At 35.2% G+C, this 16194-nt stretch overlaps 1 protein-coding gene and 1 pseudogene across 1 annotated transcript; one reads left to right on the top strand and one right to left on the bottom strand.

Annotated features, from left to right (window-relative positions):
* The first annotated feature begins 1623 nt into the window (after positions 1 to 1623).
* On the top strand, positions 1624 to 5558 carry LOC108204329 (small ribosomal subunit protein bS1c-like; annotated as a pseudogene).
* Positions 5559 to 5648: 90 nt separating this feature from the next.
* Positions 5649 to 14035, bottom strand: LOC108204328 (uncharacterized). The gene is made up of 14 exons (XM_017373708.2): positions 13831 to 14035; positions 13380 to 13492; positions 12587 to 12683; positions 12361 to 12485; positions 10827 to 11379; positions 10508 to 10693; positions 9584 to 9877; positions 9015 to 9167; positions 8282 to 8436; positions 8042 to 8147; positions 7033 to 7947; positions 6770 to 6848; positions 6321 to 6683; positions 5649 to 6090 (listed from the first exon to the last, which is right to left on the bottom strand). The coding sequence occupies exons 1-14, from the start codon at positions 13933 to 13935 to the stop codon at positions 5897 to 5899; spliced, it is 3438 nt and encodes a 1145-aa protein (XP_017229197.1). The 5' UTR covers positions 13936 to 14035; the 3' UTR covers positions 5649 to 5896.
* Between the last annotated feature and the right edge of the window lie 2159 nt (positions 14036 to 16194).

The raw sequence follows: 16194 nt of genomic DNA, 5'->3' as shown, positions 1-16194 counted from the left end.
TGACGGCGTTGGCTATAATCGTTGGCTAAATTGGACCTGTAAGATATTATGTAAAATTTGCTGAACCTGTAAGACATTTTGCTTCAATGGTACTGGCTATATTGGTTGGCAATAATTTAAAAATAGTATGTTATTAATATTTAAATTGTTAAAATAGAATATATCAGTTCAATATGGTAATAAATGATGTACAATCTTCTTGCAGATTTTCTTACAGACCTGTAGAGGTTCGACAAATTTAGCCATCCATAGGAGGTTGGCTTAATTTATAGACATGGTTGGAGTTGAGTGTTTGAAACTGTTGACTAAATTTTTTTATATTAAGTATGCCAACTCACTTTTTAACCAAGGGTTTTAGATGGTTGGAGATGCTCTTATAAAGTATACTTAGAGCATCTCCAACGGCATTGGCTATAATCGTTGGCTAAATTGGACCTGTAAGACATTATGTAAAATTTGCTGAACCTGTAAGACATTTTGCTACAATGGTACTGGCTATATTGGTTGGCTATAATTTAAAAATAGTATGTTATTAATATTTTAAATTGTTAAAATAGAATATATCAGTTCAATATGGTAATAAATGATGTACAATCTTCCTACAGATTTTCTTACAGACCTGTAGAGGTTCGACAAATTTAGCCATCCATAAGAGATTGGCTAAATTTATAGACAACAGCTCATCATGGTTGGAGTTGAGTTTTTGGAGTTGTTGGCTAAATCTTTTTATTTTAAGTATGCCAACTCATCTTTTAACCAAGGGTTTTAGATGGTTGGAGATGCTCTTACATTATATATTTATTTTTTAAAAAAATCCTGAAAAAAAATTTGACGTTTAAACTTTTATTCAAAAAAAGAAAAAAATTAAAAATACGTTATAGAACTATATTTTACGAGAGTCTCAAAATACGTGCAAACAGTGCACGTAAGTTAGGGGTGTGCACGGGTCGGTTCGGTTCGGTTTCTATCTAAAACCGTTACCGAACCGTGTATTTCGGTTCGGTTCGGTTTTTAGGTAGAAACCGTAACCGAACCGTTTGAAACGGTTTTTTTCGGTTCGGTTAACCGTTGGTCGGTTTCGGTTTTTTCCGGTTTTTATATGATTAGAAACTAGTATATACAAATTTAATACTATTTTTAATTTTAGAAAAATATTTATATACTTATAATATCAATTTCTCTTATTAAACTATATAAATAATATATTGTATCACACACATATATATAATATGTTATATATAATAATATATAATAAATATTATATTTTTATTATATATTATATAAGCGGTTCGGTTTTTCGGTTCGGTTTTAAGAGTAAAACCGTAACCGTAACCAAACCGTTATGTCGGTTCGGTTCGGTTACGGTTTTTTTCGGTTTTTGTCGGTTACGGTTTTTTTCGGTTTGGTTTTTCTGTTTTTCGGCTCGGTTTCGGTTTTTCGGTTTTTTTTGCTCACCCCTAACGTAAGTATCCTGGCAGGACGGAGGGAGTATATACTTAAAATTGATTTCCGAATTTTATAACGAGTGAGGTCACTAATAACCAATTAAAACAAGATCTCTAGCATAGCACAAATTCGGCAAGGGCCTTGTCATGACCCAACAAAAAACTCATCATAAAGCCCATTACAATAAAATCCTTTGGTTAGTGAACCCAGTTGTTCTGTTCAAACTCCATCTTCTTTATCTACTAGAAAAATTGACAATTCATCAAAGAAATGATCAGAAACCATCCAAACACCACATCAATGGCTTCTCTAGCCCACCAAATTGGGGGTCTAAAAAACCCATCTCTCCACACTTCACGTCTCTCCAGAAAAGTTAAAGTTATGACACACAACAACGCTTGTAAGTATAGTTCAAGAACACTTGTTGTAGCAGCAGCAGCAGTGGCAATCACAAGTAATGCCCAGACAAGAGAAAGATTAAAGCTTAAAGAAATGTTTTTGAATGCGTATCAGAGGTGTCATAGTCACCCCATGGATGGTGTTCCTTTCACTCTTGATGATTTTCTTGCTGCTATTGAGTTGTATGATTTTAGCTCTGAGATTGGCACCAAGGTCACACCTTTTTTCATTTCTCAAGTTCTTGAGATTAATATATTGATATGTGTTGAGTAATTAATACTATGGAGGTGAAATTGTTGGTGGGTTTGTGCTTAAATGAATGTATGTTGTGTGTTTCATGTTGATTATAACTGTATGTTACAGAGATGCAGCGAAAGTATTTGCTTAGTGACTGACTAAATATGAAGGACATTAAGGACATGTAGTTGCAAAATCCGACTACATGTTTTTTCACTCAGAAATCCTGTTTTTGTGGCTCATAAGATCTATGTTACCATGATAAGTTTTTTTTTTTTTGGATCTTAAGGCGTTAGGAGAAGAGCTGAGCTACGATAATTACCATTATATGTTTTACAACTCATTTTGATAACCTATCAGAATTAAAACATCATTTACTGTTGTAACATATGATATTATGTTACTTAACGTTTGATCAAGGCCACCTCATTTTTTCAGCTCTTTAAATATATTTTGACTAATTACTACTAATAAAAAGGTGAATTGGTTGGCTGGTTTTTGCTACACAAATACTAGAGGAATGCAGCTAAAATTACTTGATTTTGGCTTCTGAAGTTTCAAAAAGGCAGAACTTAGGTTTAACACTTTCGTCTACACAAATACTACAGGAAGGCAGCAAAAAGTCACTGTTTTATTGTTATGAAGAAAATTAGTCAATTTAGTATCTTTAAATCTTGTGATTAAGAGTAGGATTTATCAAGATTTTCAAAATTTATGATATGGCTTAATCTGTGCTTATAATAGTTTCATTTGTCTCCCTATGTGTTTAGGTGACTGGAACAGTATTCAGTACAGATGCAAATGGAGCACTAGTAGACATAACTGCAAAATCTTCAGCCTATTTACCTGTTCATGAAGCTTGCATTTACGATATAAAGCATGTAGAAGAGGCCGGGATAGTTCAGGGTTTGTCTGAGGAATTTGTAATCATTGGTAAAAATGAAGCTGATGATAGTTTGATATTGAGCTTGCGGTCCAATCAATATGACATTGCATGGGAGCGATGCAGACAGCTCCAAGCTGAAGATATTGCTGTGAAGGGTAAGGTATGTGTAAGGATATATTGAGTTTATGATCCCTCTTTCACTAATAAAAATAACAGGACGATAGTGTTGTAAATGGTGATAATCTTTTTTGTATTCCCACCAATCAAATGTCCTGAATTGTTATTATTTGATGCAAGTTTCTTTTGATAGATGGTTTTATCCCCACTTTAGCAGTATGCATAGTTGCATACAATATCAAAATTATTAATAGCCCTCTTATTCTCCAACTTTTTACATTTTTCTGTAATCTCTCTTTCTGGTATTTTCAGGTTATAGATGCAAACAAAGGTGGTATTGTGGCACTGGTTGAGGGACTTCGTGGATTTGTTCCCTTCTCACAAATATCAATGGTGTTTGTTCTTAACATGGCTCGCAACTTTAAGTAAATTAACTTTTTTTTGTTTTTAATCTTTACGCATCATGCATGCACAATTTGGTCAATTTATATATAACCTCTTGCAAAGAATCACTAGGATTCATTGCAAAGTGTCTCCATATTTCCATATATGAAGTTTTATGCTCCGTTTCAGGGTCAGAGGTAGATTTCTACGTTCTAAATGTTCAAATATTCTACACAGATACTGATTTATACCCTCCATCATAGGCACTAGGCAGAAAGGAAATAGGACGAATAAGCTTTATAAAGTGCTAATCCATTGCAGCTTCAACTCTGATGGCATGCACTCAACACCAGGCCCTGCACTCTTTCCTTTTCTCCTTTTTTCCTGTCTTTTTTCCCTGCATGTCATTCTGTCCCCAAAAAAAGATGATTAGGCCCCTTAATCCTGATAATATTATTGAGTTTACGATCATCAAACATGTAACTAGTTACTCTTCCTCCTTATGGGCGTAAGGTTTTAAACTTTCTAGCTTTGGTAAGGAATATGCATATTGCTTGACTGAAGAATATAAATTGCTTTCTTTATTAATAAAATGAATATGCTACGGCCTACGGGTACCTTCGAACAATTCTGGATTAATGCATGATGCTAATTCTGTAATTAATTCTGCAGTGAACTCTGGAAGCATCTTTGCTAAAATCCAGTATCACTGAAATTTTGTTAATTCTCTCTTTGTCAATTTTTTGCTCAAGGCATATCACAGTTCCACCACAAGTGTGAAAAATAATGGAGTTGTCCATTATCTTTAAGTGTAGAGATATGGAATGCACTTGATACATCGTTTTCCTTAGTCCAGAACTCCAGATTTGTTATTCTGATGGCTGACTATAACATGATAACACAAAACAAGTTTCTAAAAAATTGACCGGATATAGAGGATTGTTTACTTTATATTTTATTTTGTCTTTAATCTGTTGTCTCCGCCACATTATATGAGTTTACAGACTCTTGTTGAATCATAAATATCCTTCCTTTTAAATTTTAAATTTAGTACTTACTGATACTCATTTATGCATCAGAAATCAGTTGGTAAAGAACTTATTGATAAGGAAATTCTTCTCAAATTTGTTGAGGTAGATGAGGAACAATCTAAACTTGTTCTAAGTAACAGCAAGGCCTTGGTGGACAGCCAATCCCATCTTGAAATTGGATCGGTTGTCACAGGATCTGTTCAGAGCTTGAAACCTTATGGAGCCTTCATTGATATTGGTGGAATAAGCGGGCTTCTTCATGTCAGTCAGATAAGTCAGGATCTTGTTTCCGACCTTGCAACAGTATTTCAGCCTGGTGACGTTCTCAAGGTATAGTGTCTACATATATGCAGCAGTGGGTAAATATTACCTTTCCTGTTAGATAACAATAAACCTTTACATAGGTCATGATTTTGAGTAACGATCGCGAAAGAGGGCGAATCAGTCTCTCCACCAAAAAATTAGAACCTTCTCCCGGTGACATGATTCGCAACCCCAAGCTAGTTTTTGAGAAGGTAATCCTTTGTAATAATTTTACTATGCTTTAGTAAAGCTGCTTGGTATTTTGGTATTTAATTTGGCCTTTATTTTTCTTCAATCTCTATTAGCTGGTGTGTGATCGGCATTCTGTGTTGATAGAAATGTCCAATTGTCGCAGTCCAGCTTTAATTTTTTGCATAATCATGTTGAACAGACATAATAAATTACTTCATTGCTTGATTCCAACAGGCAGAGGAGATGGGCCAGATATTTAGGGAAAGAATTGCTCAGGCGGAAGCCATGGCTCGTGCTGATATGCTGAGACTGCAGCCTGAGGTATGAATTTGCTTTATTTAGTTGATATTTACTTGTAATCCTAGACCAATCATGTTGAATATAATTAATTTTTCTACTTTGCAGAGTAGATTACTCTGCCCTGATCCCCTCTTAAGTCCTCTGGCGTTGGAAGCACCTCCAAAGGGTCTGGATTTTGAATGATATACCTACAGTTGACTAGTATAAACAGAACTTCTGTAACATTTATCAATATAAAAAGTGTGCTTTTTAATTCTTTGCTACTATCAACCACAGTAATGCCTTTGAGGGTGATTTAAAGAATTGAATGAAAGGCTTACACGTGAAATCAAAAAAGGTTGGCAACATAGGTTGTAAGAACTAATGTTGTCTATATTACCGCGTGTTGAGACTTGCTGTCTTCATAGTTCATAGTATTCACATCCAGTTTCACCAATAGAATTAAAGCCAACACGTCACAATATTAAAGACAAGTAACTTTTCAGTCACTGTAAGCAAAGATTTGATCATGTTATCTTCAGTCAAATGCAGATCCCTTTGAACTCTCTTCATAAGCCAAGAGAAGTTCTACTTATGCGTGTCTGGACTACTCTTAAAGTCGCTATTTTTGTTGTCTGCTAGCTTTCTTTCCTTTCTTTTCTTTCTGCTTCAGTTGATTAAGGCCTGTCGCACACACTTTCAAATTGCCAATGATTGCGGCAACAATCTCAGAATCTGTACATGCTTTCATCAGTTCCTTCTCTCTTTGTGTTGCCTCTGGCATCTGACTGAACAAGTTCACAGACATCTTGGCAGCTGCAGATATCGAAAAGAGGGAGGAAAAGAAGAAAAACAATGGTTAAAAACATGTCAGCTCAACAGAACACAATGCTGAGGTTCCTGAGAAATATCAAGAGAACATATTTTCGTCAACTTTATAAATGTTGACCTGTAAATATATATATGTGCCATATTACGACAGACAAAACTAGAAACCTGAACGGGTACTGAAAATATTACTTATCTTTGAAAAATTATATAATTACCTTTCCCTCTCTTTGATGTGCCTGGGATTATCTTGACTCGATATTTGTATGATTGCAATGCATTGTAAGGGCCACAGACAGGTACGGCGTATAATAAGATGTCATTAGGCAACGGATTCCCTGTCAAATAATCCGCATCATTTTGTTGATCTTTCTCATCTTCCTCAATCTCATGTATATTTTCTTCTTCCATGGCTACCCTGTCTTCCTCAGTACCACCTATATCTATGCTTGCATCGGAACTTTTCTTAGGTCTAGTACGTGCACGACCTTGCAGAGCTTCATCTGGAAGCTCTTGGCAATCGCGAGACAGATGACCTGCCTTCTTACATTTGTAACATATTTTTGTCGCAACTCCAAAGCCTGAAAAAACAAAAAAATATATCCCTTACTGATAACTTATAGAAAGCCTGTGAACTTGTAAGGTCCTCTTGATGTATAAAACATACCAGTAACTGGTTTTGGCACATCTGCTGCTGATACTTCAGTCTCAGGCTCCACTATGTTATTTTCTACTTTTCCAGCAGACTAGGAAATCATAATAGAAAGGAGTTAGTGGATTCATGTATTTTGAACTTCAAAATATAACGTAAAATACATAAGAAAGATTACAGTATAGGTAAAGAATGAAGTCATATGGTGAGTAACATAATGTAAGAGAATGAAAAAAAGTTTCAATATAATTACTGCAACTGTCAAGGTTTGTACTCACAGCAAGTAAAGCCATTCGAATTTCCTTTTCCTCCTCGTCCTGATCAGCGTACTTTTCTTTCATCTTCTTAAGCTTACCTTTCTGCCCGCGGATCAATTTCCCACCACCTCCTGGCCTCGAAGATTGATTGTGATTGTCAGGCTCGCTTCTTGTATTGCTATTACATCTGGAATCCTCTTTCTTTCCATGATTAATTGACCCATTTACACTGTCTCTTTTCTGGTCTTTCTTTTGCTTTCTTCTCTCAGCTTTTGAAATATAAGGCTTTTCCCTTTGTGCTCTTTCTCCGTCGTAAAGATTATGTTGCTCAGATCCTTCTTGAGAACCTTGGAACCCGTTATTATTAGCCAACTCAGTAGGCCTAAGCACTAGTGCTCTATCCATAAGGTCCTCAAGTTGTGAGGTACCAGAAAATTGAGGTCCGGTGTGCATATTATGCAGACTAGCCCCATTTTCAACAGAATGTTTCTGCTCGTTCATAGCTTTGACATCACTGATATTTGGACTATTGTCTGAGTGATACTCACTAGACACTGCTTCAAGTCTTGGTTCTTCTCTAGACAACTCTGGACTAGTTCCCAATGGCAGATTGTGCTTCTCTGAAACCTCCTCCTCGGACTCAGAGTCTGATAGTTCTTTAAAATGATCAGTTTCCTCTTTTTCATTTATTCCTTCCCCTTCACCCCTAACTCTCCTCTCATTTATATGAGACCCCAAAGAACTCTCATCCAAACGAAATAACATTCCAAATCCCATGACAAGAGGGTGTGGTGGAAGAAAATTCTTTTTCCCCCGGATCATGAAACTTCCAACTGTGAGATATTCTCCGGTGGGAGCAGTTTTACTGACCTGGTTAGGATAGACCCACCACGCACTTGTGACAATCTTGGAGTCCCAAGCCTGGCTGTGACAGACCTAATCAAAAACAAAGTCAAGGTAAATTCCTGTACCATGCAAAAAGAGAAATGAAAATAACTAGAGAAGCATAGCTAGTGGCATTCCTACTTACAGTGAAACATCCAGCTTGGTTTAACGTGAGAGGGGGTACAGGGCTTTCTGGCTTGTGGTTTTTAATTATGGTGCTAGAAGCTCCATGAAGTTCTGCATGGACATACCTGGTTTATCACCAAACTCACAATATATGTAAGTTTGAACTACACAAATGCTGCCTAATTGTTTAGCAGTGAACGCTTATCATACAAGTGAAGTAACGAAAACAAATAAACAAATGATTATAAGAATTACTTACAAATCTCCTTTTGACATATAACGTTTGACTATCATCTCATTTTGTTGAGCATCTCTTCCACTAATTACCAGATAATTCTCACTGCTGATAAACCAGTTGAATTTTTCAAACCAGTGAACTTTGCGCATATGTGTAATTGCAGCAACAGTTTTTTCCTGCAAACGAAAATCGAGTTACAGTAAGGACTAAAAATATGTTATGTAATAAAATTCTGCAGGGAAAAGTTCAATGGAGTAACCTTATATGGAGTACTAACTGGATGCAGGACACATAGTACTCCAGTTAGTATTCCATATCCACTAAATTAAATCCAGATTCTGCATGCCTAGAAAAATATTGATCCCACAGACCACAGTTATTATGAAGTGTAATCTTGATGAAATAGAAGTCGCAGAGGATCATTTACTTTGCCAGATAATAAGTGAAGTCTTACTAGGTGGTAATATGGTACTATCATTAATATTTGTAAACATCCAACTTATAACATTATGTAGGTTCAACTTCAGACGGAGCTGCCTGTAACCAAATCACTTAAATATATAAAGGGCCATTGCATGCGATATTGTGCATGACACCTAAACTGGCATCAAGAAACAATTTCACAAAGTCTTCGTGTAAGTGGTAGTAACTAAGGTCACAGTTCACCCGACTATGCAAGAAGGGACTTGTCGAAGTAGTAAGAAATAAATATGTATGTAAAGTATCCTGGTAAAGTGCTCTTATGTTCGTGTACCAGTGAAAGATGATACTGGGTCTTTCTCTCAGCAGCTTTGAAAGCTTTTTCATGAGCTGAGACTGTCTTTTCCTGCTTGCTTTCCTGTTTTTTCTTCATTTCATACCAGCGCCGAGCATTGGCAAAAGCTGAAAGTGTCAGGTCAACTTCCACCTACAAGTTTATCAAATAATGAGGAAATTATAGTGAGATGCTATATCTCTTTAACGAATTTAGGTACCGAGGGGCTGAAGCATTCCACTACTTATAAAACATCCAACAGTAGCAAAGACCATAATAACATTAACTGCAAGCATAAAAACCATATGGACTTGGATCAATTACTCAGATGTACAAGATACTAAGATGGTAATTCGGATATTGTTATTGAATGATGTCTAACATCAAACCAACCATATAGCATCACATAGTATGTGAATGTGTTTATAATCATATAGAAACATATCCAAATTTTAATGGATACTATGCATAGTTGCATGTTCACGCAGAATTAATCTGCGAGGAAACTACACTATAAAACTGAGCTAGGGGAAAAGAGAACCAACTATATATGTATCTTTACGTGATACCTTATCTACAGGTTGTGTCTTTCCATTATCATCCATTTCATCGAGATTGTTACTCAAAAGAAGTGTCATGCAATTTTTTTCAAGGTAGAGCTTGTCAATGAGGCCAGCCACAGGATTTCCAGACTTTTTCTCCTCTTTTACCATGCGAACTAGATCTTCCCAACTCTTACCATTTTCCACAGCAACACGAACAGCTAGTATAGCAGCATCAACATCTTCTAAGTTGTACTCAATCAGTTCCGCCATTTTAACACTATTATCAACTTCATTCTTCAATACATGTACACGGCTTTCCTGTAACATTGCATAGATGTTTGGATTTCAGAAACATGTTCAGTACAGTAAATATCCAAAGTACGCATCAAAATCATGAAACTATTTTTGAGCTTTATCTCTATAAATGACTAGAACATCAAAGTTCATTTCCTATATATTAAATAGTATGATACCTAATAAAACAACCGGGCCTTCTCACAAGCAACATCGGCATATATGCTGACTAATCCAGAAGTTGAAGTTTTACTAAGTGTTTCCATTGGATTGTTTAAATCATAACTAATGGGGGGCAAGCTCAGTTCTCACTACATAAGAAAGCATATTTACTTTCTTAAAAAAACCTTAAAAAGATATTTGTATGCAATTTGACCCCAAAGACATCGTAAAAGATGACACTTTGGTACTCACAGTAAATTTCTTTTCATACGCCCGTAAAGTGAAACTTAGCATAAACCACGTGAAATAAAGATATGGCAAACCAAGCCAATTATTAAACTTTATACCAGTGATGGTTCTGGTGAAAAACAGTTGAATCTCTGTAGTCAGATATAGATGTGAACCTGATCAGTGCATATAATGTGATTGTATGACGCAAAACTAGAAAATGGGAGTACATTGGACCTTTATAGTTAAAATTCAGATATGTACCTGGTCTGTGCGTATTTTGTTAAGTTTCTGCATTGCGAAGCTCTCTTTCGCTTTATGCTGTTGTTCCAACTTTTGAGACTCGATTTTACTGTAGAACTCATCCAGTGCTGCATCAAAGGTCTCAAAATACAAAGAATCCCTCGACTTAAACTGATTCAACAGCAATGGGCAAAAATCATTGTAGATCTGTAAGGAGGACATTTGTAATGAGGCACAAAAAAGATTGCAATATTCCTATCACCAATAATATGGCACAAACAGAACTTGTAATACAGTTCAATTTAAAAGAAAAGATTAATGCTCGCGACAAATACAAAACCTGATTAGAGTTTTGCGTTTCACTATCAGAAGTACTGGAGTCCTCCCCCAAAACCTTCCTCTTCATCAAGATATATCCTTCAGGAATTTTATCCCCTTTTATAACGTCCTCCATCCAGTCTTCAAATTTCTCAATAGATTTTAGCAGAGCCTGGAGAGCATTTTCATCTAATTTAAAGTGCTTTGTAAATTTTACATTTGGAGCCAACCCAGCATCTAGAATAATATGTTCCAGTATTCCCGGTCCATAACCCAATGCTTCCCCGAGAGCAAATTTAAAGGTCAGTTTCTGGGGATAGGTACCAGTTTTTGGCTTACCCGCAGACCTTGAACGTTCTCGTTTTTGCTTTGCTTTATGCATATCAGGACCAATATCACCCACCTCACTATGTTTCATGTGTTCATTGCGCTTGGGGGTTTTTTTGGATGCTTCGGGGGGTATTTTAGATGCAAGGACTTCTTGTACCTTTGTAATAGTGGTCCGCTCAAAAACTCGACAAAGGTCTAATGGGTACTTGTGCCTCGACATAATTGCCAATCCTTTGTCATCATCCCTGCCATTCTTGACTCGTCATCATCAATTGAAGTAAGTAAAAAGCAATGCTCACATAAAAACATCAGACCTGTTTTGCTTTGAAGGCATGTGTAAAAAATTTAACACACACATGCATGGACCAAAGGTTCTCTAATCGTCTGAACATTAGGCAAGCATATCCAAGATAAGTACTATGGAAGAACATTGCGGTCTGAAGTTTATGTTGACTGTAGAGTGAAGGCAAAATAGGACGCTTTCCATTAATGCTTGTAGTTGTTAACATCTTTTGGACAAATAATTCAAACAACGGTTGAAGTCAAGCCTCTGTTCATATACTATCTCTACCAGCAAAACATAGGAATATATAATATACATTGGTTAATTCTTAGTTCTAGACTTCTAGTTCAGGGCCTTCAGGCTAAAACTTCTAACTACCACCACCCCACACACACACACACTGAGACATTGGTGTGCTCACAATAAAAGCATTTAACTAGTAGCTAGGGGGCATGAATAAAAGTTATCAAGATATCACTACTGAGGCGTAACATTGCATTGTGAATCTAGTGAACTTCAAATGCAATATAGGAGGGCATGTCCCATCAATGCTTGGAGAATTTAATTTAAGAGGAAGTAGTATCTAGCTAGGGTCAAAACGTGGCATATGTCAATCACTTAATCCTCTTTGCTGTTGTGGAAGAACTACCAACACTGGTGCGTCAAAATATATGAACAGAGATAAAGAACCAATCCGTGCATGAAATTAGTAACCAAAAAACGAAATTAAGCATCAAGGTCTACTCTCAGTCAATGATAAAAAGTAATTTTGAAAAAATATGTAGGGTTGAAATACATCCTTGGCTTGGAACCCAAGCTAGAATGACTAGCTGAAACTTTGTCCAGGAAAACAGAATGTGGCACATGAAGCTCTTCAGCCGAATAAACTATAAATTTTGGCACCTATTGAAACCAATATGATCATAGATCAAGAATCACCAACCTGTGTGATCGAAGAAGAGTCAAAACCATGAAATCAGAATCTGTGAGAATTATATTCCCGTGGGCATACAGCTCCAATAACACGTAATGTGTATTAGCACCAAGTCCAAATTGAAAGAGAACTATCTGAAGGCAACACAATAGAGGCATTACAAAAAGCCCATATGAACAAGAACAACTATAAATAACTTTTATGCAGCAACTAAATATTCTGAGAAGGTATATACCCTATCATATCCAATTTGCCGCACATCCTCAAGCCTTCTAGTCCTTATGTGCTTCCTTAGTTTGAGTGTGAATCCGGAAGGAGTATTGCTTTTGTCCCTACATACGAAAAAGTGTCTTTCACATAACAAATAATTATAACGGGTGTCACTCTCATACAAACTACTGAAATAAAAAATAAATACAAACAAATATAATTAAATAGAATGTCAAGGATTTTGGGCCTGGGGATGGATCCCGGGATGGGTCTCGATGGGACTTGGGTGGGGCCTAGTAAGGTCTGTGTGGGGTCTAGGGACCATGGTGGAGCCAAGTTTCGGCTTAGGAATAGGGCCCGGAGTGAATTGAGTGGGAATAGGGACAAATTCTAGGTAGGTGATGTCATACAGAGAGGAGGTGATGACATATAGAGAAGGGGTGGAGTCGTTTAAGAGTGATTGCTATTCATTTGTATTTGAACAATTGTCTAATTGTAATATCATCACATAGCCCTCTTTCTCCGGAAGTTACTTCAGACATATATATTATATATAATACATGAACTGAATGTGGATTCACCTCACAACAGAGAGTGATCATATACTGAATAGCTGAAAATTATTAACATGTGAACAATTTTGTACTAGCATCACCCGAAAAACAAGTTCATTTCATTTCAGAGATTAAACTAACAGGCTATCATTTTCGAATTAGGCGTGTATAGATTAACCGCATGGAAATACAAACATGCATCATATTAAATCGACTTCTCTTCGGGTTATTAAAATCGCAACCTGGGAGATATAGAATACTCACCTTACATAATCAGTAGTATGCAACCTGGCGCCACTTTCCATCAACAACAAGACTTTCTCGCTCTCGCCGGATTCAGTTTGTCCACTGCTGTTTATAAGCTTAAACACATATGTCTATACACAAATATTAAGAATTATAAACATAAAAACTTTCTCAGGTTCTTGTTATAGCCAAATCAAATGAATAAACTTTTCAAATTAATAAACCTACTGGTTATTCATTATTGGTTATTAGGCGGGTGAGTGTGTTATATTATCGGAAAGAAGATGCTTCGTGCACAAAATCGGTACAAAATATGACATGTTTTAAGTAAGTTTTGATTAGAACGGGCTCTCTGTAATCACATAAATAACGCTAATTAAAACATCACACCTCAATTAGCATGTCTTTGTGTAAAGTTTTGTTCCCAAATTTGTGCATATAACACTGCTCGGAAAGGAAAAAACAGTACCTTGGGATTCAAGTCATAGACATTAGAGCAACGCATCCCAATTAACCGTCGTAGACACTTGACCTCAGCGGCAAGGTCAGCCGTGTTCATTCGTACTTTCACCATTTTTCACGTTCGACGGTGTATGTAGTGTCAAAATAACTAAGTTAGGGTTTGGGGCTTAAGTGAACCGTTAGTTTGGAAATCTGGAATTATAAGTGTTAAAACGTGGGTAAGAAGAAATCGACTTATGTGTACTAGCCTTTAAGCCGTGCAAAGCACGGGCGAGTATAGAATTCGTAATTTATTAGTTATAATTTAAATTTTAACATCATCTTATTAGTATTTTTGTATTAGTGAATTGGATTTTAACCGGATTATATTTACCAACTTATTATATTTTTTAGACAACTACAAATTATACCAATATCGTTTATTATAATATAGTATATGAACAGTATATAAATTATATTTAAAAGAATAATGGTGGAGTTTATATCTTGTACTACATCATAAGTGTTTGTAATTTGAACCATATAAAACTCTTTAATATTGTAAGAGTAAGAGAAGTTTACATGTGACAAACTTGTAGTTATAAAGGAGATGACCAAACCAAAATTTTGTACGACTACAAATTATACCCATGCTGGCTTTGTAAGAGTAAGAGAAGTTTACATGTGACAAACTTGTAGTTATAAAGGAGATGACCAAACCAAAATTTTGTACGACTACAAATTATACCCATGCTGGCTTATTATAATATAGTATAGATTAGAATAAAAAAAATAAAAATTACTCAAAAACATAAAAATAGACGAAAAGCAAGTAAAAGAAATCATGCATAAATTATTGGGAAATCTACAAAACTACCTACCTTTTCTTTAATTATTTACAAAAATACTACCTTCCAGAATTCTTTTTAAAAATACCTTTTCATAAAATCTTTTTTTCAAAAATACTGTTTGCAACTTTTGCAACCTCATCTGCAACTCCAGGCGGCGCCAGCCGTGTTGCAACCTCTTTTGCAACTTCATATGCAACCAAATTCCTGATTTCAAGTTCCAGTTTTCAAATGTCGTTTTCGACCTCATTTTCGGAATCGATATATATATATATATATATATCGATTCCGAAAATGAGGTCGAAAACGACATTTGAAAACTGGAACTTGAAATCAGGATTTGTAATTGCATATATGGTTGCATATGGTTGTATTCAGTTGCATATGGTTGCATTCAGTTGATTCTATTGTAATCTAATGGCCCCGCCAGGGGCACACCATACATCTGTTGTTACTTACAGTTTTCAGTTGCATTTAGTTGCAACTGAGGTTGCAAATGAAGTTGCAACTGAAGTTGCAACTTTTGCAACTGCAGTTGCAACCTCATTTGCAACTTTTGCAACCTCATTTGCAACTTTTGCAACTTACAGTTTTCAGTTGAACTAGTTGCAATTGCAGTTGCAACTGTTGCAACTTTCTATTTTTATTTGCAACTTTTGCAACCTCATTTGCAACTTTTGCAACCTCATTTCCATTTTTATTTGCAACTTTTGCAACCTCATTTGCAACTTTTACGGCTGCGCCGCCCAAGGTTGCAAATGAGGTTGCAAAGGTTGCAAATCGTATTTTTGAAATTTTTTTTTATGAAAAGGTATTTTTAAAAACAATGAAAAAGATGGTAGTATTTTTAAAAAAATAATTTTACAGATGGGTATTTTTAAAAAGATCCCTAAATTATTTTACTTACACTAAAATTATATTTAAATTGCTAAAATGTTTATTTAGTCATACTTGTAATAGTGGTATATCTAAATTCTAAACCATACCAAATGTTATAAACACCTTCTTATAGAATAGATTTATTATAAAATTGACGTCCTCGCCAAATTCATGAACAAATTCACAGATATTATTTTATTAGTAGTTTAATATTGTTGAATTCTCATAATTTTTTTGCACTTTGAATTATATGATAATGAATTGAAATTTGGTTACATTATATTGATCGATTGAATATTTTTTTTTTCTTGTAAATTTAGTTATAATAATATTTTATATATTATAAATAGCATAGGTATAAACAATGAAATATTTTTGTTATCTATTTGTAATTTTTTTTCTAATATTAATATGTAATGATTGTTTTTGACTAATTTTAAATCATATTTTTTATATTTCTTCTTCCATAAGAAAAAATAGCTTTGTGATTCTTTTGCAATAGATAATGTCAAATTCAAAAATGTTTAGATAATGGTTCATGTTTATCCCAGCATAGAACATTTCAGTATCTCCAATGGATTGGCTAAATTGGACAGACATTATGTAAAGTTTGTTGAACCTATAAGATTTTATGCTTAAACGGTATTGGCTCGTTATAATTTAAA

Source organism: Daucus carota, chromosome 1, assembly GCF_001625215.2.
Source record: "Daucus carota subsp. sativus chromosome 1, DH1 v3.0, whole genome shotgun sequence".
NCBI classification, from domain to species: Eukaryota; Viridiplantae; Streptophyta; class Magnoliopsida; order Apiales; family Apiaceae; genus Daucus; species Daucus carota.
The sequence above is the reverse complement of the archived record's forward strand: the minus strand, read 5'-3'. Positions and strand labels throughout refer to the sequence as shown.

What these genes read in the sequence shown, in the direction of transcription:
- LOC108204328 (XM_017373708.2), bottom strand. Translation starts at nt 13,935, where the DNA reads ATGGTGAAAGTACGAATGAACACGGCTGACCTTGCCGCTGAGGTCAAG. An exon ending in AGACACAACCTGTAGATAAG is followed by an intron (nt 9,168 to 9,583) that starts GTATCACGTAAA and finishes ATAAACTTGTAG; the next exon opens with GTGGAAGTTGACCTGACACT. An exon ending in TATATGTCAAAAGGAGATTT is followed by an intron (nt 8,148 to 8,281) that starts GTAAGTAATTCT and finishes GTGATAAACCAG; the next exon opens with GTATGTCCATGCAGAACTTC.